The 22,398-nt window shown below is 43.1% G+C and overlaps 1 protein-coding gene across 5 annotated transcripts in view; it reads right to left on the bottom strand.

Annotated features, from left to right (window-relative positions):
* The window catches only part of cadpsb (Ca2+-dependent activator protein for secretion b), a gene marked incomplete at its 5' end in the record, with an annotated part of 99,493 nt that overhangs the window by 55,819 nt on the left and 21,276 nt on the right, over window positions 1–22,398 (bottom strand). For all 5 annotated transcript variants that reach the window (XM_083771520.1, XM_083771521.1, XM_083771522.1 and 2 more), the window contains one exon: window positions 515–595. In XM_083771520.1, coding sequence (XP_083627646.1) covers window positions 515–595 — 81 coding nt within the window. The remainder of the gene's footprint in view (window positions 1–514; window positions 596–22,398) is intronic.

Genomic DNA, 22,398 nt, shown 5'->3' with positions numbered 1-22,398 from the left:
CACCCCACACACACCACCATTCTTGACTCAGTGGGGGGCATGCCGCCCCACACATGATGCCCCGGGTGGGCATGCTAAAAACAAACATTAAAAAGACCATATCGCCAGAGCAAGAAGGTCTATTGCAGCAAAGTCTACTACTATTAGCTCAATGGTAAAAATGTCAGCAGGAAAGCGGGTAAAACAGGAAAGTTACATAGTGCTTTAAGGTGAGTAAATAGCCTGATGCCCCCCCCCGACACACACACACACACACACACACACACACACACACACACACACACACACACACACACACACACACACACACACACACACACACACACACACACCTCCAGCACTTTATCACTTACTACATATTCAGTGTGATTTCAAATTCTAACATCTTTACAGGATATGTTTCACTCAGAGTGAGATATCTAACACATTAACGTGCTAGACTACAGCAATCAGGTATACATGTACTGTATATCAGACCTTACTCATGTGGGCCCATTTTCCATGTCTGACTCACCCTGGCAATCTGATCAGCCATCTGAAGACGCCCATCCAGTTCTCTCCTGATCTGTGCAGCCTGTTCGTCCAGGTTGTCCAGCTACACATAGACAAAGAGGAAAAGAATATGTAAACAACCAAGTATTCTGTGTATTTGTTCTGGTATTACAGCTAGATTCACATTAATATGTCAAAATTATAATAGATTATGTTAGGTAATTAGGTGTCGCGATCCTGACGACCTTTGCTACATGTCTTCCCCCCCCCTCTCTCTCCCCGTTTCCTGTCTAGCTACTGTATGTCTAACAATAAAGGCTAAAAGCCCCAAAAGGCATCTTAAGTTAACACATATTGACAGTTATACTCGTCCTATAAATTAATTATGCAGGGCGCTTATGACGAGTAGGCTCGTCTTAAGTCGTTTGATATCGCTATAAGAAAGCCATGCTGTGTTTCATTTTTGGAAGCGCTCCGGTTGCTACGGACGCTTGCTAAGGCCTCGCCCCAGCACTGCTTCTGCTTCTCCATTAGCTTCTGTATTAGCTGCGGCCTTTGCACGCGCTTTTCTCGGAAACTACGGCGCTGTCCGTGGTACTGAACAAATCGCCGATGTTCGGAGGTCAGTTGTGATTATCCGGTGATCGCGATTGGAACATTGGTGTGTATATATATATATATATACACAGTATATATGGGCTCTCTGTACAGTATATCACAAAATAAAGTGTTTGGCCTATGTAACAAGAGAATAGGCTACAAAGAGTTAGCTGGATTTGATGCAGAGGTGTGACACTTAAAAATGGTGTTGATAGAGATAATAATAATGTATACGTCATCCACTGCATAGAAACATTTTCAATATTAATAATAGTATGCATTCATTGACCACTATTGTGACATCTGCTGCTGTTCACTGAGTTTCAGTGCATTAAAGCATGTTTGTGGCCATGCCAACACGGTCCTTCAGAGCCAACAAGACCACAGGCCAGGTTGCCTACGCAGCAGTCACTTTGAGTCCTGTCACTTCACCCTCCCCCGAACATACAGCATGCATGCACGCACGCACTCACGCAGGCGCACACGCACACACGCACACGCACACACGCACACACACACACACACACACACACACACACACACACACACACACACACACACACACGCGCTACCATGCAGTAACAATAACCAGTCATAGGCACCATGACACATACAATTCAATTTGAGCCGTTCAATTTGATGAAAGTGGACCTCTGGAGAAGATCCACTGTGTAGTAAGCACTAAGAACTGCTGTCCACGAATACACAGAGGGCAAATAAAACGATTAATTCTAGAGGCAATAAACAAGTTGCCCTGTTGACACAACGCATGAAGTCAGCGCTTCCCTTTGTGTTTGTGTCACTTGCCACGCTTATGTTGTTATTAGAGGCTGCGAGAGGCTGCAGCACTAATTCCTATAATTTCTCCAGTGCACCAACAGCCTGCTTTTGAATGAATGAGTGAGACGGAGGTGGAGGCGAGATAGTTGCTGCAACCATAAACGGTGGTTAAGTGTTGTAGCAGGGTTTCAATTATGGAAGCCTGGGGTGACATTAACCAGAATTAACCAGCAGTGGTTGCGGGTCAAAACAAAAGTGACCATGCAAGCCAGCTATGAGTCTGTCTGACCATGCAGTCTTGTCATGACTAAGACACATCAGGCACGTCACAGGTTATGGAGGCTAATTAGAATCACTGTGATCAGTGACTGCACTGATCACAGTGCACAATGCAAACCAGGAGCACATTTTCAGTTCAATGACACCAGAATCATTCCCATAACACCACAGGAATCCTGCTACCATCCCCATAGAGACCATGAATGGAGGAATGGACTATCATTCATGATGTGCTGCTGTGGCCTTGATGACAGGATATAGATTCATTTTATTTTTTTCCCTGACAGCAAAATGGCAGTTATGTGACTATTTAGACTAGAGCATTAAAAAAAACTAAAATTATAATGACATACATTTTTGGCTCAGATAAATGAAAAGCTAATAACTTCCTGGCCCAGTCGCATCAATAATGAATGGAGAGAAATGTGCAGTATATCAGTTGATACAGGGAAAGAGATGAAAGGGCTGATTTCTCTCTCTGTCTCTATGCTAATCTCTATGGATGGTTCTCACTCTCACCCATGCACTTTCTTATACAATAAATACTAAATACTACTAAATACAAAAATATATATTAGTGTGTTTAATGTTTATATATTAGTTTGAGTCATGAAAGTCTGCAGAAAAACCTCCTGGACAAGCCAACAACATTGTATTTAATAATCCACAGAGCAATTCCACTGAGTGCATTGGTTTTAGTAGAAGCTTGGCAAATAGAAACGTAAAGGAATGGTATCATACTGACAGATACGCTGATTTGCCACAACCAAGTGGGAATGAAATTATATTAAGGAATGATATTGAGAATCAAGACCGACAATGGCGGTGCAAAACATACTCTCCCCATGCCTTTGGCCTGGAGGAGACAATTAAATCAATTGAGATCTCTCGTTTCCTTGGGGGAAAAAAATACATATATTGTATAATATTGTTGTTTCCATTTAACAGTCTAGCGGTTGTACATTGATTCCTGTAGAAGCTTGGCAAATAAAGTTGAAGGAATTGAAAGAAATTGAAATTGAGCTGATTTGAGACAAACAAAAACAAATACCATTAGCCTACACTACAACCAGGAATGACAATTACAAATACAATACTTCTTGGAATTGTGTGTTTAAAAGTCACCTTACTCATTATTCCATGATTTTCTACAAGACTAGACATAACATCATTACACATTGATTGTGATTACAGTCATTACATACATTCCCTCACAAAGAGATCTTAAGAGGGACAGACAGACAGACAGACAGACAGACGACAGACAGACGACAGACAGACGACAGACAGACAGACAGACAGACAGACAGACAGACAGACAGACAGACAGACAGACAGAATTTCACGGTATATTATATGAGCAAGCTGCTGTTATTTTGTGATAGAGTGTTCTAAAATGCTATGGTCTCCTGCTGTTGGGACTGGAGCCAGAGCTGACCTCTCTGTGCCTGATGCTATTTCACCCTCTCCTATTACATTAACAGGCCTTGTCTCTCAGGCTTTACTGTATTGATTCCTTGCCCCTTCCAGCAATGCCCTGTAACAGAGAACAAGCTGAAGTCACTGTGTGGCTGTTAGCAGGAAGGGCGGCGGCAACCAAGAGAAAGCTGTTGTTTTTGGTTCTACCTGATAGTTAAGATACGTGGACGGACGGACGGACGGACGGACGGACGGACGGACGGACGGACGGACGGACGGACGGACGGACGGACAGACAGACAGACAGACAGTGCGTGCGTGTGTGACATGGCACACAATGGCTCTGCGCAGCAGGAAATACAGTCACTCCTTACCCATAAAGTCAACTTAACTTGCTCCATCAAAGTTAAAGCTACTTTCATACAACAGTGAAGATTTTATCCATAAGTGAACATTGTTTACTCTGTTGCTACAACATTGAACAGTGGTTCTCAACAGCCTCAGGATGGTGGATGGAAGAGTGGATGGATCTACAGTCAAATCCACCTAGGAGCACCCATAGAGTTGGGAGCACCACGCAACTATCGACTGACAAATGAGAAACTTAAAGCTGACTTCACCTAACGTGCAACAAAGTTCACCGTGCTGAAGAAGTTCAACTTTGTCTCTCGTCAAAAAATAAAAAAATAAACAGATTGTTGGCGTTGCATCACCTTGACAACTTGTACAGATCTGTTCTGTCTGGAAGCAAGTCCCTGATTGCACGATGCTCATTATGAGAATAAGAAGTTTACAAAGTTTCACTCCACCTTTTCTACTGAATATTGCTCACCTATACAGTATAGCGAGGTAAAAAGATGATGCTAGAATCCAGCAGGGCATACTGGAACGCTGCTATATTATGGATAGAGCTTTATTGATTACTGAGGAGAAATTCATCTTTTGGATATCACTGTCCTACGTCGGAATGGGGAATGGATCTATTCTGGACATATGCTAGGTTTCTTCAGCCATCCACTGTTTCCTCTTCAGATGTTAAGACTTATTAGGGGCAATCATGTGATCAATTTACAGTACAGTATAAATTAATAATGTGGACAATGACATTGGAGGTGTGTCTGTGCCTCCAGCGACATTAAGGCATGTCTATTGTCATCATTACATGAAACTTTGGCTGAGTCTGCCGACACTGGCAAAGGGACCTCATAATTCAGCTCTAAATGCAACTGATAGCCTACAAAATAAATTTAAATATGTGTATATTATGCATAGGCTACAAACAATATACAGTATCGTTTGACATATTTTTAATCTTTTTTAAATGTGTTGAGAAATGCTGGGCACATACAGTTATTTGAGGTTTGGTACTATTTTTTATTGATTTTGCATGAAGAATAAAGCATTCTAAAAGAAAACTTTCACTGTAATCAGAAAACATTAATGAATCAGACTACTAATGTGGGAAGTTGCGTAAATTCCTATGCGTTCAAAATATGGGCGTATACATACTTAGTGAATCGGTCCCATGGATAAACGGAGCCTGGGTCCAATTGTTTTGAATTTTGATCATGCAGAAATCTATGTCTTTTCAAAACTGTCGATTATGCTGTGGTATATATTTCTTGTGCATATTGACAGGGCAGAAAGTTGAGAAACCTCTGAGAGAAATCTGAGAGAAAAAGGAGCAAGGTAATGATTGGAGAGAGAGAGAGAGAGAGAGAGAGAATGAGAGAGGAGTACGATAGGACAGCACTACCGTTTCATGGTGCAAACACATACTGGATACACGTCACTATTATTATTAGAGCTTCCAGAAGACTTCCAGAAGAGTCTGCCCTCAACAGTGCCCTCTATATGACATAGATATGTCAATCTATTATAGTAACAAGTTAACCACCTGAAACCTGAAACATCAAAAAGGCAATATGCAATGTCTCATGGGATGGCCACAAACTCTCCAATCTACTAGCCTGGGTTCCAGCCTGATTCGCTGCATTCCGTGATTTGTTTTCCCACTCGCTATACTCATTCTGGAGTCTGGACACCTATCTCCGAGGTACATTAGGTGGGACAAAGGGACAAAGGGTATAATCGATCCGTGGCTGGTCTGTGGTCCACCAGTTTGACGTCGTATCAATGCACACTGTGCACCAATGCTGTTGCCCTGCACCGCAAGTATCATTCACTAAACTCACCCCACACAGCCGTCAAGTTTTTTTGTCTTGAACTGGAGCAATTATTTTCAACAGCTGAGAAAAGCATGGACAGAGTGGTGCTGGCTGATGACGTATCAGCAACAACGAGGCTATGTAACAGGTGACGTTATTAAAAAGAGTCAAACAGGAGGCTGGCCAGACTGAGTAGCAAAGTGACAAAACAAATCATGGAAGGCAGCGAATCAGGCTGGAACCCAGGATACCAATCTACACCACCCCGTGTGTCTTGGTTATTACACTCGACGTACAGGACACTCTATTTCAAGAACCATCATAAGAACACCAAAGCCATGGTTAACACCCTCAATAACACTCTGCACAAACTAGTCAACTCTTAGTGAGGTGAGGTCGGTGCAGATCTATCAACAGTCCCAGCAACTGCCACAGCAGCACCGTGTTTCTCCACAGCCAAGTAAAGCCCAGCACACACCGGGTGCGCAGCGACGCGGCACAGGCGTTGCCGCGCGGCAACGCCTGGAAAATAGAGCGGTGGCGTATCGGAGCGTCAGGCGAGGCGTGAACGCGCGTCAGACGCCGCCGTTGTGGGATAGGTTCATTGAAAATAACGGAGGCGGCTGTTTTGACGCGCGGCGTTCACAGACGCTGTGTGTAGGGCTTATGCCTGCTCAAGGTGGAGCAGATCATATCACACCGAAATGGTCGACAAAGCTTTAAATGGCACCTGCTGCATCATCACGGGATGATGCATGGATGTGGTAATGATAAGACAAGTTCAACACCTGTGTACCTTGCTTCTATGTCCTAGAGGGAATTATTTGCACTCTGCTGCACTTTTCTCTTTTTTTTGGGGGGGGGGGGGGGGGGGTGGTTCATCAATATTAACCTAATTGTTGATACAGGTTCTGCTCATACTGGTTCTGCAAAGAATGAAATGATGCTGGCCAGATGGTATCTAAAATGGAAGACTGTCAGTGTGAACTGTCAGTACTGTGCATGTGCTTTCAGTCTTGGCCACTGAACAGCCACCCTGCTGCATTGCACAGAGTTCCTGTTTAGTAGAGCACATAATCAGACTTTTGCCACCAGCTGCAGCAGAACGTCTGCACTTTCAGCTCATAAATACTGACTGCAATTCTGCTAAACAATGGGACTTCAGAAGACATGAGACTTATGTGGCAGGAAGGGGAAAAACAAAGCAAAGAAACAACAACAACAACAACCAAAACATCAGGTTTGGGAGCTATGACTGCTGATGGTGCTGAGTGCATTGCTGCGTGGTGGTGACTACTATCCTGCACCGCCTGAAAACGTTCACCAAGCTCTAGAGTGCTTTGCCAGTGATCTCTGACCAGCAGCTTGGCCTGTCATCAAAGCTGCATACCCACACCCCCCCAAGGAAAAGTTAATTGTCTCTTTGTTGCTTTCATTCTGAAATCCAATACCATGGCTACCAAGCAGTGTGGTGCAATGAACGAATGTCTGCTGCTTATCTGTTTTACAGCTTATATGAGAGGAGGGGCTTTGTAGCATGTAATGTGTGCGTGCGTGCGTGCATGCGTGCGTTTGGGTGGGCAGTTCCTCCAATTACTCCACCTCTTTCCTGACATCAGTAGAGAAACAGACATGGTCCTTGCAGGTTGTACACTACAGAACAAAAGCCAAGGTCAGTCGCTGTGTACGCTCCACAGCACCCCAAACTTATCAGGCAGGCCTAAAGGTCATTGCTGTCGTCTGTCCGACTGGCATGATGCAGGTGGACAGGCATTTTCATAAACCACCAGCCCTGCTAAAATGTAAACCTCCTTCAATGTTAACGGAGCTGACAGCATCACTGCAGCTAACATAAAGGTGACGTTGCCTCAGTGTTAGCCAAGCTGACAGCAGGTCAAAGGTGCTGGAACAGAAGCAGGCGGGTAGTTAACAGCACAGCTGATGACAGCTTCCCAGGTGGACAAGACATTAGCTGCAGACAGCACAGAGGGAGACAGTGCATCCCACCCTGTTTGGGTGCAAGAAATAGGGGAGGCAGCGCTCCTTTTGGAGCTGGATGAGACCTGGAATGGTCTATATTTAGACTTGCTACAGTATGTGTGAACAGACACTGAACAGTCCTGTGTGTGTGTGTGTGTGTGTGTGTGTGTGTGTGTGTGTGTGACACACACACACACACACACACACACACACACACACACACACACACACACACACACACACACACACACACACACACACAGAGAGAGAGACCTGCTTTTATTATGAGTCTAAGATGCAAGGCATGCGCTAATTGTTTTTTTGTAATTATTTCAAGCCCTTGCGGTTAGGTGAAGCGTTGGCTTCTCTATCAAAAGGAGTGATTTTCTTTGATTTTTCTGACAGACATCAGACATGGTCCAGATTCCATGCTAAGCGGGTGCTGTCAGGCATAGCCTTTTCAGTTTAGAGGTTTAGGAGTTTAGATCCTTACCCCAATACAGTGTGCACAGGGCTCACATCTAATCTAATCCTAACTAAGAGTTGCTGACTAGGCAAATTTGAGAGGAAAACAAGGTGGGCCTTCACTAATAGGAAGGTTTATTTGTCTATAGTCTGTCTGGGGGCCCGCATGGCCTGTGATTCTTGGCTCAGTTGCCAGTGTGATTCTGACACACTGGCACAAGTAATTTAATGCGCAGCCACCTGAGATTGGGGAATATATTCAGCCAGAATAAGAGCTCATCCATGTGGATAAATATTCATGATCACAACCGCTGAGCATGAAAAATAAAGGATTTTCAACCAGTCAGCAGTGTTTCCACCAATATAAATGAATACTACTATAGCTTCTAGGTAGCCTTCATGAAGCCAGTTAGCACTGTGACATTCTTTGTTATATGAACGACAATTTGATCACAATGGAATGCTAAAAAAAGAAAAGAAAAAAACTATTTTTGGACGCCATTATTCCACGCCAAGAATTATAGCTATAAATAAAGATAAAGATAACTATCACTATATTGTATTCTATACTTTTAAGTCCAAACCTCAACAATAATGACAACAACAGTGGTGAATTCAAAATGTACAGGGCGTCACGTTCAACATATCATGTTCAACACATCACTCATTTTCAACATTTGTACACAATCATTATCATTATAGTTATCTTCATTTAGTTATAATTCTTTGTGTTGATGGCTTCTTCTGGATTCTCACTTCATTATCATTATAGTTATCTTCATTTAGTTATAATTATTTGTGTTGATGGCCCTTTAATCTTGCTTGAGTTTGAGTGATCTGTGAAAATAGCGACTCCTACGCACAAGTCTGACAGCCACTGTGTGATTCATGCACAAACAATAGCCTGGAGGACAACTGACTGCAATGTCTATGAAGAAGCGTTCCAGTTTGATTTGGTATGCTTTTGTTGATGTAAACTAAATGTCAATGTTTCTTCTCCCCCTTCGTCCTGCTGCTACTGGCACTGTCACTGTCACAACTCACAACCCTGCTGTATAATTATAGTCATACATACTAATAATTCCTTAAAGCCTTTTATAATTACTTATAAAGTCAAGTATAATACATAATTGCTGCTCACTCACTGAACCTTTCTTTTGGCCAGGATCAATCACTTTATAGTGGTGACTGTGTGTGCTTTAAGTAAAGTGAAATGTAAAAATCACACCTGTGTGAAGTGAGGGGCGCTCTAATCAATACTTATTGACCTTATACTAACCTTGAAACATACCTTAGTTACGTCACCAAGAATGGTGGTCCCTTATTGGCCAAGGGTTTCCACCGACATACCGGCAGCCAATTTGCTCAGACACATATGACGTAATTCATAATGTACATATGTATGAATGAACCCCTGTGCGCCTTAAAGAAAGGTAGGCAGTCTCAAACCGGTCAAACGCCGTGCAGCGTAAGCAGGAAGGGGACAACAACAGATGAAAATAAAAAATAATAATTTTCACGTGATTGAAGAAGATATCTAGCGTTTGATCCGCTGAGGAATGCTCAGAATGAATTTTTCACTGGTCACTGGTGGACGGGTTTCTGAACTGCACACAGCCCTCCTATGAGACACAGACTGAGTAGAAAGAAATTGTGCCATTATTATTTATTAGTGAGGACCTATTATATGAAGATAGGTTGAAAAGTGGTGAAGCGGTCCTTTAAGACACACAAAATATAGTGGACCGAACTCTAGATGTGAGGGCTGCGTAGCGTCCCGAATCTGTCTAGTACAGTATATATAAGGTTGAATAGCTTTTTCTTTAAATATAGTTTCCAAAACATAGGGATCACTTCAGTGAAAGTGTTGTTAGCTCTATATTCTGATAGAAGTTATTGTGTGTGTGTGTGTGTGTGTGTGTGTGTGTGTGTGTGTGTGTGTGTGTGTGTGTGTGTGTGTGTGTGTGTGTGTGTGTGTGTGTGTGTGTGTGTGTATGTGTGTGTGTGTGTGTGTGTGTGTGTGTATGTGTGTGTGTGTGTGTGTGTGTGTGTGTGTGTGTGTGTGTGTGTGTGTGTGTGTGTGTGTGTGTGTGTGTGTGTGTGTGTGTGCGTGTGCGTGTGCGTGTGTGTGTGTGTGTGTGTGTGTGTGTGTGTGTGTGTGTATGCATGTGTTTTCATTATATAAACAAAGTGGTAAATGGTGCATTTACTGTATATAGCACCTTTATCCAAAGCACTTTACCATGTGCATTACATTCAACAATTTACACACACTCTCAGCGCAGCTACACCTTAGCGCACAGCCGCGGACAGAAGAAGCTGACGCCCGACGTCATGCCAGTGTTGGACTCACTTCTAATAACACACACCTTATATTCACCTTGTCAAACAGCCAAAATGATAGTTCAATGATTTCTGTCTGTCAGAGACTGATTTCTTTAGATCTAATCAGTAATGTGCCCATCCTTGAAAGTACAAACTAAATACAACCAACAGTCCACGTTTTCTAGTAATCACACTGTTGGAAAACCACAGATACGTTTACCGGTATTTAAATATTTAGGAACTGAATAATAAAATCATTATGATAGCCAGGTGTATTGCTCTAAATGCGCTGAACGATTAGAAAGTTTATACATTTTTAACTACAGCTGTTGCAGTGGTGCATCCAGTGAGTATAATTACTCACTACTGTAACTTGATATTGTGATATCGTGAAAGTAAGTGATGACACTAGCTGTGAAGATGTTTACTTTGAGTTGTGTAGATTCACAGGATGAGTCACAGCCTGCCCTTATTTGGACACCAGCTGTCATTGACTTGTTCTTGTTCTTGTTGTGACCAGGAAAATAGAGCAAACGGTTGAATTGACCTTACTGTGCACACATTAACACATTATGCAAAAGCAGCCAGGTTTTTTTTTTAGACCTAAAACTTTCACTTGAACCAGATGCATTTGTCAAGTTAAACATGATCCATGCTTGCTAAATACATGGGCCCAGGCCAGGGGCAGGTCTGATCAAATTAAAATAAAATATCTAAATATTGAATCAAGAAACGTAATAACTGTCTGGTGCACACAGGCCTGAGTAGATAACAGATGCGATGCAAGTGAAAACACTGCTTGAATTACTGTGATATATTTGATACATTTGTTAGTAAATTATGCACAACAAAATTAACTAGATAAAGTGCCCCTAGGGGCACAGGTCTCCACCAGGGCAGGTCAGGTTGTGGCCTCCTGGTGGCGCTAAAATAGGCCAATGTGAAATGTGTGCCATTTCTTCTCACGCCTTGGATGGCAATTGGATGATTTGAGGCATTTTGTTCCAAAAATGTGTTTTGCAAAAATCCACCTGTTGGTGGCGCTATAACAGGCCAATGTGAAAATGGTGGGATATATTCCTCAGCCTAGTAGGAAAGTCTGTGAAAGATTCCACATAAATTGCACGCTGCGTTCAATTTGTACATATGGACAGTACAGTATACGCATATGCCTTAACCTCCTGATGGTCTAATCAGGTCAAGCATGCATCGTACAGCATTATGAATGTGTTACGCAGCATATCTCACTGGACATGGCAGGTTATCATCGCGAGTCAGGGTAAGTAGGACCTGAACTTGTGGTTAGAGTGTCCACCCCTTGAGGTTAGGGTTCAATTCCTGGCCGAGTCATACCAAATACTATAAACATTTTACCTAATGCCTCTCTACTTGGCACTCAGCATTAAGCGCTGATTGGGGGTAAGTCCCTGCGACATACTAGCGCCATGTCCAGGAGGTGTAATTGTACATGAAGATACCTCAAGCTACAGAAACAGGAGATAGGCTTCTGACCTACTGTATAGGCCACTCATCTATCTAAATGACGGAGCGGTTGCGCAAACACCCGCCCGGCAGCACTGTTTAATACAATGTATTTGTGCGAGTTATAAGTATTTTATGTTGAATTACTCATGACAAAGTTGTACAGTATGTATATCCATAACATAAACAAGCAGCACACTAGCAAACAATTCACTAGTTCTTTGATCTCAATCATTTTGTTATTATTATTTTTCACAATTATATTACCTGATCATCTTCTTCTTAAATACACTATAGTTTGAAACTCTACCGTCATATGCATACATCTGTCGCGCAGATTATCAAAACATTAGAAAGTAGGCTAGCCGGCGTGAAAATATGATAATAATAATAATAATAATAATAACAAAATGATTGAAAGAAAGAACTAGTGTATTGTCTGAGGGTGCTGCTTGCTTATTTTATGGACATACATACTGTTGACTTTTACAACTTTGTCATGAGTAATTCAACAAAAATACTCGCACAAATAAATTGCATTAAACAGGGCCTTTGCACAACCGCTCCGTCATTTAGATATATGCATAGGCCACACGGCTTGGGATCTGCGGAATGGTATTGATCTTTAATTTGTAAATTTGTTTTATTTGTACGCAAATATAATACTGTCATTAACTTATTTCATGATTACAACTCTGGATCAATTCATTTGTCCCTCTTCATGTGCATTATTAAGACTGTGTGGGTCGAGGACAATGATTTGTGTGTCTTTATTGATACAAAACATCATGAACCAAGTCAACAAACGTACTGTTTGTCTAGTGTGAACTGCAGGGAAGGGAGTCATTTCCTGGTGATGATGAGTATTCCAATCATGATGAACATTTATGTAGGCTACTACTGTAGGTCACAACTTGAGGAATTTTCCCCTTATGAAAACTACAACTCATACTGGCAAACCCTGTGGCAAATTCAGAAGTTTCCAAATACGCACACATGGGCAATGGAGGAGCACAGACAGAATGTATTATTTGCTCTGGTCCATGGTGCTGAATCCAACTAGTTTTGTAGTGCAACATATTTTACACTGTAATATCAACATTGCTACCAATATTTATGTCACCTGAATTTCCCCACAGGGATTACTAAACTACTGTATGTATCTCCATCTCATCCATCTATCAATCTATAGATTGATACACACACACACACACACACACACACACACACACACACACACACACACACACACACACACACACACAATCCAGTTGGAAGTAATCTCATGTGAACCGATAGCAGTCTAAGACCATCCAAATGTGTAACAGCTGGTTTTATAATCATTGGAGCATAATCTTCATAAGAGGAATAGCAATACTTTTGTGCAAAAGAAGATATCAGAGTAAGTAAGAGAGAAGTAAGTAAGAGAGTAAGGCCGAATCCTGCACTTAAATGCAACAGCCCAAGAGTAATATGTCATTTTTACTGTTTAGCGTTTAGCCCATCTATTGAGTAAAATAAGCCAAGAGGGCCAGCAGCCTCACCATTTATCAAAAGCCTGTAGCCTCAGCAGTCATGTATTTTCAAATACAGGGCGGCTAATAGAGAAAACCCATCACAGTTTCTGACAAAGACAGCATTCATGAATCAGGTTCATTCCTAATCTCATGATCTCCCAATTACTCATTTCCCAACAATAGAAGAGCTATTGTTGCAAAAGAAAATATGCCAAGAGATAAGTCTCTCCCCCCCCCCTCCTTTATGTGAAACCTTATTTACTCTGCTGCAGAGGTCATTAAAGTATCATATTTTCTTGCAACTAAAAGGTACAAATTCAGAAGTAGGCTAGAGTGATATTTTCATCTGTTAATGTTTACCAGATAACATGTTAACATTTCCCAGGTTGGTCTCTGGCTGTCTAATCAGCATGTGAGTCTCTTCCAGGGGCTGCTGATCTATATCGACCTCACTCTGATCGTCACTACGGTCATAACAACGAATGATGCCCTCATCTTCCTCTTCTTCAAGACCAAATATCAAAAATGTCATGCCCACATGACCCGTAGGAGGCGGTCTCACCGGACATAAGTTAAATGTGAGAGCGGCTCCGCCTCTTTGCCTCTCTCGCCTCATGAGACCTACGGTAGGTAAGATGGTATCGTATCTTTGAGATCTATACTGTTAATGCTGACTGCTTGGTTTCGCTAGTAGTCTTTTTTCCACACTGCATTGGAAACCCGGTGCAGGCGCCTTGTGTCCCTGTGGGTTGCAGTGTTGTGTGACTTTATAGCCTACTGTGTTTGTTTGCTAAAGCTAAACTGTAACACGTTGTTGTTGTTGTTGTTGTATACTTGTATTGTTTTGCCTACAGGGTTTTGCCCTTCAGTTAGGCTACCTTAAGAGTTCCGTTTGTTGCGGAACGGCCGTGATACGGCGACTTTATTTTTTTGTTATTGTTGTACCCAATGCGATGTAGTTATCCACACTAGTATAATTCTAGTAGAGTCACAAGGTGATATTTCTTTAACTTGTCCTCCCTCCATACTGAGTGTATTGTGAGTAGGGGAGAAGAAGCTGTTTATTTGCTTCAGCCACTGAGTCCCTCAGACGCTGTACGCAGCAGGCGGGATTTGTTTTTGGTTACTTTCTATTCTACTATCCCCCCTCATACGTGCGCGTATGGTGAGGAGACGTTTTGGCTAAGTTAATTTGTTATACATTGCTGCATACTGCTATTTGCTACACCTGGTGCTGCGCTGTCCGCAGCCGGCAGGGTTTGTTTTTCGTGTTGCTGATTGTTCCCTCTCATACGTTCACGTATAGTGAGTATACTTTTGATTAACATTGCTATTATTTGTGCATAGGCTACTGCTATTTACTACCCCTGGTGCTACGCTGTCCGCAGCTGGCAGGGTGTGTTTTTTGTTACAATTAGTCCCTCTCATACGTGCGTGTATAGTGAGTAGACGTTTTTTGGTTAATATTGTTATATAAAGTGTTGCATACGGCTATTTGCTACCCCACGTGCTACGCTGTCCGCAGCTGGCAAGGTTGTTTTTGTTATGCTAGTTATTCCCCCTCATACGTTCGCGTATAGTGAGTGGACGTTTTGATCAAATACTGTTATACATTTGTGCATATTGCTATTCGCTACCCCTGGTGCTACGCTGTCGGCAGCTGGCAGGGTTGAGCATTTTCAGAGCATGTTTATTTTGTATAATCAATCAATCGATTGTGTTTCTACTTCAATGGAACTAATAGTAGTATACTTTAAGTTCCTATTTGGCTATTTATCACCATGACACATTTGTCAAGGTTTTAAGATATATCCTGCTACCCTAATAGACAGGGGGTACACGAGCACATGGCCGTTTATCCGTGCTCTATCTCCGACCGAACCACACTTTTACCACACATCTCTCTAGGCTACATTGCATTTACTCAAATGTCTTATTTATTTCACAGAAATTACTTTTGTGAAACACGCTGTTGTTGCGCAAGCTCAACAGCCTACGTCAAAATCGTCATGTTGGGGCCAGACTGGCCAGTCCTTCACAGTGACACGCGTTACATGAACCACGTGACCGGGATGGTTTCTTACCCCTCAATGTCGTGAACGCGCCCTTCTAAGGCAGCCTGTCGCCTACTCTACACTGCTCCATAGCAGCACTAGCAGTACAGAGCCCAGCCATCCGAAAGAAACCGTTGCGCAAACGAAACCGAAACAGATGCTTCTGACAACATTTGCCTGTGCGTGCTTAATCGTTGTACTTCTGAACACATTTGCCTGTGCGTGCTTCTTGCGTGCGCATTTCCCAACTCTCAGTGATTTATCCACACATCGCCCTGTGTGTGTGTGTGTGTGTGTGTGTGTGTGTGTGTGTGTGTGTGTGTGTGTGTCCGTCATGTCGCCCTCCAGCCGCAATTGCGAGTGTGCGCTGAACCCAGACTCACACATTATCCATTCCATGCACATAATAGTCCTATACAGAGCTGCCATGTCTCACCCTTTGAGTGTGACAGTCACGCAATTTAACCCTTTACCACGCACCACGCCACACATGCCATTTCACACGCATTATAATGATAAATAACAATTTTCTCTGCGGCTCCGCCGCGTAATAACGCACGCTCATGTGTGCGTCCTCACAAACGGTAAAATAGCCAATCTGCATTCAGCGCTGATATTATGCAGGAGGGTAAACAGTGGACCTAAACATCAGCAGGGTCCCTGACTGTGTGACGCATGGAAATGAGCCATGCGGAGTTTAACATCGCTTCGAAATATTTTTCAAGACAATATAGCCCCCACAAGTTACAACAAGTGAGTAAGTGACCTGTGACTATCTCTCTTCTATACTGGTGTGTGGCGTCTCTTGCGTGATATGAGGAAGTGGAACGGTGCCATAGCCCGTGCACATTATAGGGACAAAGTCGTGTGTGTGTGTGTGTGTGTGTGTGTGTGTGTGTGAAGTGAAGTGAAGTGAAGGGGGAGGGGCCGCATCGCGACTTGTTTCTGTTCATAGAGAGAGAGAGCCCACAGATGTGTTTGAACTAAGAAAATGTAAAAATAAGGAATTTTCCCACATTCCAGTTTTCTGACATATTCCCCAATTTCCACTGAGATTATGGGGTGAATGAATGTGGCCAGACCCATCTTCTCTTTCTGTCATAGTGACATTGTCCTGCATCAGATCATGTCCAAATCAGGTTCGCCAATCTCCAGTAGCCTCTTCAGTTTTTTGAAGATTTTTTGAGTGGTGGCGGAGCTATGTGTGTGGCTGGCTGGGTCTGAGCACTATGTGTGTGGCTTGCTGGCTGGCTGGGTCTGAGCACTATGTGTGTGGCTGGCTGGCTGGCTGGGTCTGAGCACTATGTGTGTGGCTTGCTGGCTGGGTCTGAGCACTATGTGTGTGGCTGGCTGGCTGGCTGGCTGTGAGCACTATGTGTGTGGCTGGCTGGCTGGCTGGGTCTGAGCACTATGTGTGTGGCTGGCTGGGTCTGAGCACTATGTGTGTGGCTTGCTGGCTGGCTGGGTCTGAGCACTATGTGTGTGGCTGGCTGGCTGGCTGGGTCTGAGCACTATGTGTGTGGCTGGCTGGCTGGCTGGCTGGGTCTGAGGAGCATAGATAGATAGATAGATATCTTTTTCATTTCCACTTTAAGCATGAGGAGGCTGTCAGTGCAGGGAGAGCAGCTGGCATGGAGGTGAAGACATCAGTGTTAAGGTTAAATATCAACGTTAAAACGGGCCAAATCGACATTAAAAAAAGCCAAATTTTTTCGACAACGCCCTTCGGACGGCGTCGAACACATTAAGACACTAGTCTCACTCTTGACATTTTCGGAAATATGGCAGCCCTGGTCCTATATTTACTACAGTATGCCTGACAGACAGTGTTGTCGTTAAGCAGCTCGACCCTGTACCTCAACCCTAGCTGACAGGAGTGATGGTGCTGTGCTGTGCTGTGAGTAAACTGACAATGCTTGGCTTTCTGACATCCCTTTCTCACAATCTACAACAATAGATTTATTACTAACATTAGGTTGCGGCGAAGTAGAAACATGGAGAGCAGATAGTGTGTTTTGGACAAACAGGCTAGCATTGGTCAAATGGAGTCTATATGACTAAAGATAAATGAACACATGACGTCGGTGGGACAGGAGTTATTGTGTGTTTTGGACAAACAGCATGGTGTTGTTTTGTGTCAGCTGAAGCTTCATGTGTTTGTGTTGGAGCGCCTCAGTGTGGCCGTATAGGTCATGTGCAACCTCTTCCAGAGAGAGATGGAGACACTAAATCTCAGCTGGAAAAACATGTTTGCATGCACGCTGCCTTGCATGCTGTGTGCTACTGTTGAGTCTGTCACTCACTTTGACTGATTTATGGCATTGTCTTTCTGTTAAAATCCAACTATGTTAATTTAAGAACTCTGGACATATTAGGTCATTGTTTATTAACTGTGCACACGTGTAGCCTATTGTATGTCAGACTGTATGTCTGTCACCCCACAGTCACAATCCTTTAGTAATTAGGCTGTGGAAATATTCACACTACTTTTACAATGCGTTGTCAACACGTGCTGAGTTGACAAAGATTGACAGATTTCGGAGAAGACTGATAGTTTATCCTTTAGTAATTAGGCTGTGGAAATATTCACACTACTTTTGGATTTGCAGGCCCGGCGCCACGAGGGGCAAAGGGGGTATATAGTTACAGACTAAACAATGGTACATTTCCAGGCATTCAATTAAATGCCATTGCTTGAAAGGAAGGAAGTAAGGATGCATCTTAATACAGGATGCAGCAGCATCTTAATGATCTCCCATCTAGAACTGGAAAAACAACATTCCTCACCTATAGGCCATCCTTGGGGTGGGGAGGGGTGCTAATGTCATTGTTGCAGTGGTCAGGGTGCTTAAGTGGGCAGCTACTGTAACTAGCCAGGGGTGCTAATGTCATTGTGCTGGGTGTGGTCAGGGTGCTTAAGTGGGCAGCTTAGCTACTGTAACTAGCCTATTTATTTGTTTGTAAAAATGTCAATAATAAAAAATATATTTTTTATATTTAGCAATTTTGGAATCCATGTAATAATAACAATCACAATAATAATAATAATAATCATAATAATAACAATAAGCTTCTTTGTAAACTCACTCATTTACAAACAAGCTCACATCAGATGATCAGAACAATAATCCATGTAATAATAACAATAACAACAACAATACTAACAACACTAATAACAGTACATTACAGTACAGTACAGTACAGTACAGAGGACAACATTACAGTACAGTGCAATACTAAGGAGTGCAGTACAGTACAATACTAAGGAGTGCAGTACAGTACAAAGGGGTACATTACAGCACTCGCATCGCCCTCCCGCTATTGCCTTCTTCCCATTTGCCATGCATCGAGGATGCGCTAGGATGAGCGAAATTCTAGTATATATATATATACACACACACACACCGGTATGTACACACACACACACACACACACACACACACACACACACACACACACACACACACACACACACACACACACACACACACATATGTATGTATATATCAATGTTATATTATAATAAAAAATGTTAGTGTTTTGCCAATTCTTTGGGGGCCCACGTACAATACCCTCGTGGCCCACATGATGGGAATCTCCACTCTAGGTATTGCACAACTGGTGTTAGATCTGCTAGTTGCTCTGTGCAGGGGAGTGGCAGAAGGTTCTGCATGCAGATTTCTGACACTGTTCTACCGCATGCTGCTAGCGTATAAAAAGTAGGTTAAGCATCTTCAAAGGATGGGGAGAAAAACATGGATTTGGAGACTTTGAGGATGGGCTGCACCTCAGCATTCTATGCATCAACCTAATAGAAAAAATATATAGCCTAAGTATTCTTTATGGGTGATCTATACCCCCAGACGCATGAAATAAGACTGAATTAATTCTCATTTTGCTTAAATCTTTATCTGTGAAGTACGAACATATTCGTACCCCCCAGCTATGGGACGTTATTAGCCACGTACGAACATGTTCGTATACCCCCTCGTATACTCCGTGTATGGTTGAGGCCCACAGCAGCGTTTAACATTGATCCAGTTGCTATGCAACGCCTCCGTCACCACCAGCTATGGGACGTTACAACTGCTCTCCGTTTACCACAGTTCAAAGCAGGATTTTCAAACCTCCATAAGTCGGAATCTAAGAGAGCTGTCCTTGGTGGATCTTCAGCCATCCAAAGTTCGGATGTCATTTGTGACTTTGTACCGCATCGCTCCCGGCATAATGCTAATGAACGCAAATGGTTGCAGTGGGAGGAAATAGATCCTGTTAAAGTGGCCGCAGCTGTGCCACAGATTAACCCATTTTGGGGCGGGAACCCCTTTTAAATGTTAGCATTGTGTTATGCTTTAGCTATTGAAAAATAGCAGATCTACAAGCTCATCTGCTAGTTTTGAAAAATCGAAGAACGACTGACATAGAAACATAGCTTTTTCAGAAAACTGTCAGGATGTAGAAGACATTTTTAGAATCTGATCTCAGGTCAAAATGGGATAACTACAATTATGCTAACTGCTAGCAGCAAAAAAACAAAATATGAGGACACCACACCTCCAACCCCCCCTGACTCCCTGACGGCCTGCCCCTGGAAATATCAAATATCATTGGGATTTCAGATACTCAAGGGGACAGTGTCCTCATATATCTAACTACTTCTCCAAAGTGAAACACCCACAACCAAAACACCAGAGGGAGCAATCACAATCTGGTGCCTCCATATTTAGAACAAACATTCTACTACTGTGGAATGCCCTGAAATCATTCTGTAAAGGATGTGAAACACTGGTTTCTTTCAAAACGGTTCTGTAGTGTAAAACACAGGACATAGCTAGGACCACAATGGAAGTTATTTTTTGTTATTCCTTTAGCCTTAATGTCATACTGTACCTCTGTGCTGTTTCACATTTATGTAAAAGTACTCAATGAATTAATCAATCAATCAATTTAACGACTCCTTCAGCTTCTTTCTGGATAGAAAGAAGTGTGGTTTCTAATGCACAAGAAAATTCATCCACGCTCTGCTCTTATAACGCTGCCGTGATAAGACTCTTAATCAAGCTGCTGAAATGAGAATATATTAGCAGTGCTTTCAACATGCACATAAAGTGATGTGAAGCTGTTAATGGAGATATCTGAGAGTGAGAGTTATGTATGAGTATGACACATTCACCCCAGAGCCTGCCATTAACATCCTACACCCCCCCCCCCCCCCCCCCCCCCCATGTAGCACTGTTGTGCTTCACATCAGGAGGGAGCGATGCTATATATATTTGTGCAGCCACTCCAACGAACAGCAATGTCCGTCCCACCCTATGTCTGTCTGTCTGTCTGTCTGTATGTTTAGGGTACCAACAGTGCTAAAGTGGCACTGTTGACCTAGAAACAGAGAGAGTGTTGCACTATTGCCTGCTAAGCAATATACAGACAACCACTAGTCAGACCCACTAGTCAGACAACCACTAGTAGGACACCCACTAGTCAGACACCCACTAGTCAGACACCCACTAGTCAGACACCCACTAGTCAGACAACCACTAGTCAGACACCCACTAGTCAGACAACCCTTAGTTAGACAACCACTAGTAAGACACACACTAGTCAGACACCCACTAGTCAGACAACCACTAGTCAGACACCCACTAGTAAGACACCCACTAGACAGACAACCACTATAGTCAGACAACCACTAGTAAGACACCCACTAGTAACACACCCACTAGTCAGACAACCAGTAGTCAGACAACCACTAGTCAGACAACCAGTAGTCAGACAACCACTAGTCAGACAACCAGTAGTCAGACAACCAGTAGACAGACACCCACTAGTAAGACACCCACTAGTCAGACACCCACTAGTCAGACACCCACTAGTAAGACACCCACTAGTCAGACACCCACTAGTAAGACACCCACTAGTCAGACACCCACTAGTCAGACAACCACTAGTCAGACACCCACTAGTAAGACACCCACTAGTCAGACAACCACTAGTCAGACAACCACTAGTAAGACACCCACTAGTAACACAAACCCTAGTCAGACAACCACTAGTCAGACAACCACTATTCAGACAACCACTAGTCAGACAACCAGTAGTCAGACAACCAGACAACCAGTAGTCAGACAACCAGTAGACAACCCTTAGTTAGACAACCACTAGTAAGACACACACTAGTCAGACACCCACTAGTCAGACAACCACTAGTCAGACACCCACTAGTAAGACACCCACTAGACAGACAACCACTAGTCAGACAACCACTAGTAAGACACCCACTAGTAACACACCCACTAGTCAGACAACCACTAGTCAGACAACCACTAGTCAGACAACCAGTAGTCAGACAACCACTAGTCAGACAACCAGTAGTCAGACAACCAGTAGACAGACACCCACTAGTAAGACACCCACTAGTCAGACACCCACTAGTCAGACACCCACTAGTAAGACACCCACTAGTCAGACACCCACTAGTCAGACAACCACTAGTCAGACACCCACTAGTAAGACACCCACTAGTCAGACAACCACTAGTCAGACAACCACTAGTAAGACACCCACTAGTAACACAAACCCTAGTCAGACAACCACTAGTCAGACAACCACTATTCAGACAACCACTAGTCAGACAACCAGTAGTCAGACAACCAGTAGACAGACACCCACTAGTAAGACACCCACTAGTCAGACACCCACTAGTAAGACACCCACTAGTAAGACAACCACTAGTCAGACACCCACTAGTCAGACACCCACTACTCAGACCCCCTAGTCAGACGGGTGCAGTACTTAGTTTAGACAGTTTTTGGTTTAGACTAGTCATTGGTTAGACCA

Source organism: Protomyctophum parallelum, assembly GCF_964188405.1.
Source record: "Protomyctophum parallelum genome assembly, chromosome: 8".
In the NCBI taxonomy this organism is placed as follows: Eukaryota; Metazoa; Chordata; class Actinopteri; order Myctophiformes; family Myctophidae; genus Protomyctophum; species Protomyctophum parallelum.
The sequence above is the reverse complement of the archived record's forward strand: the minus strand, read 5'-3'. Positions and strand labels throughout refer to the sequence as shown.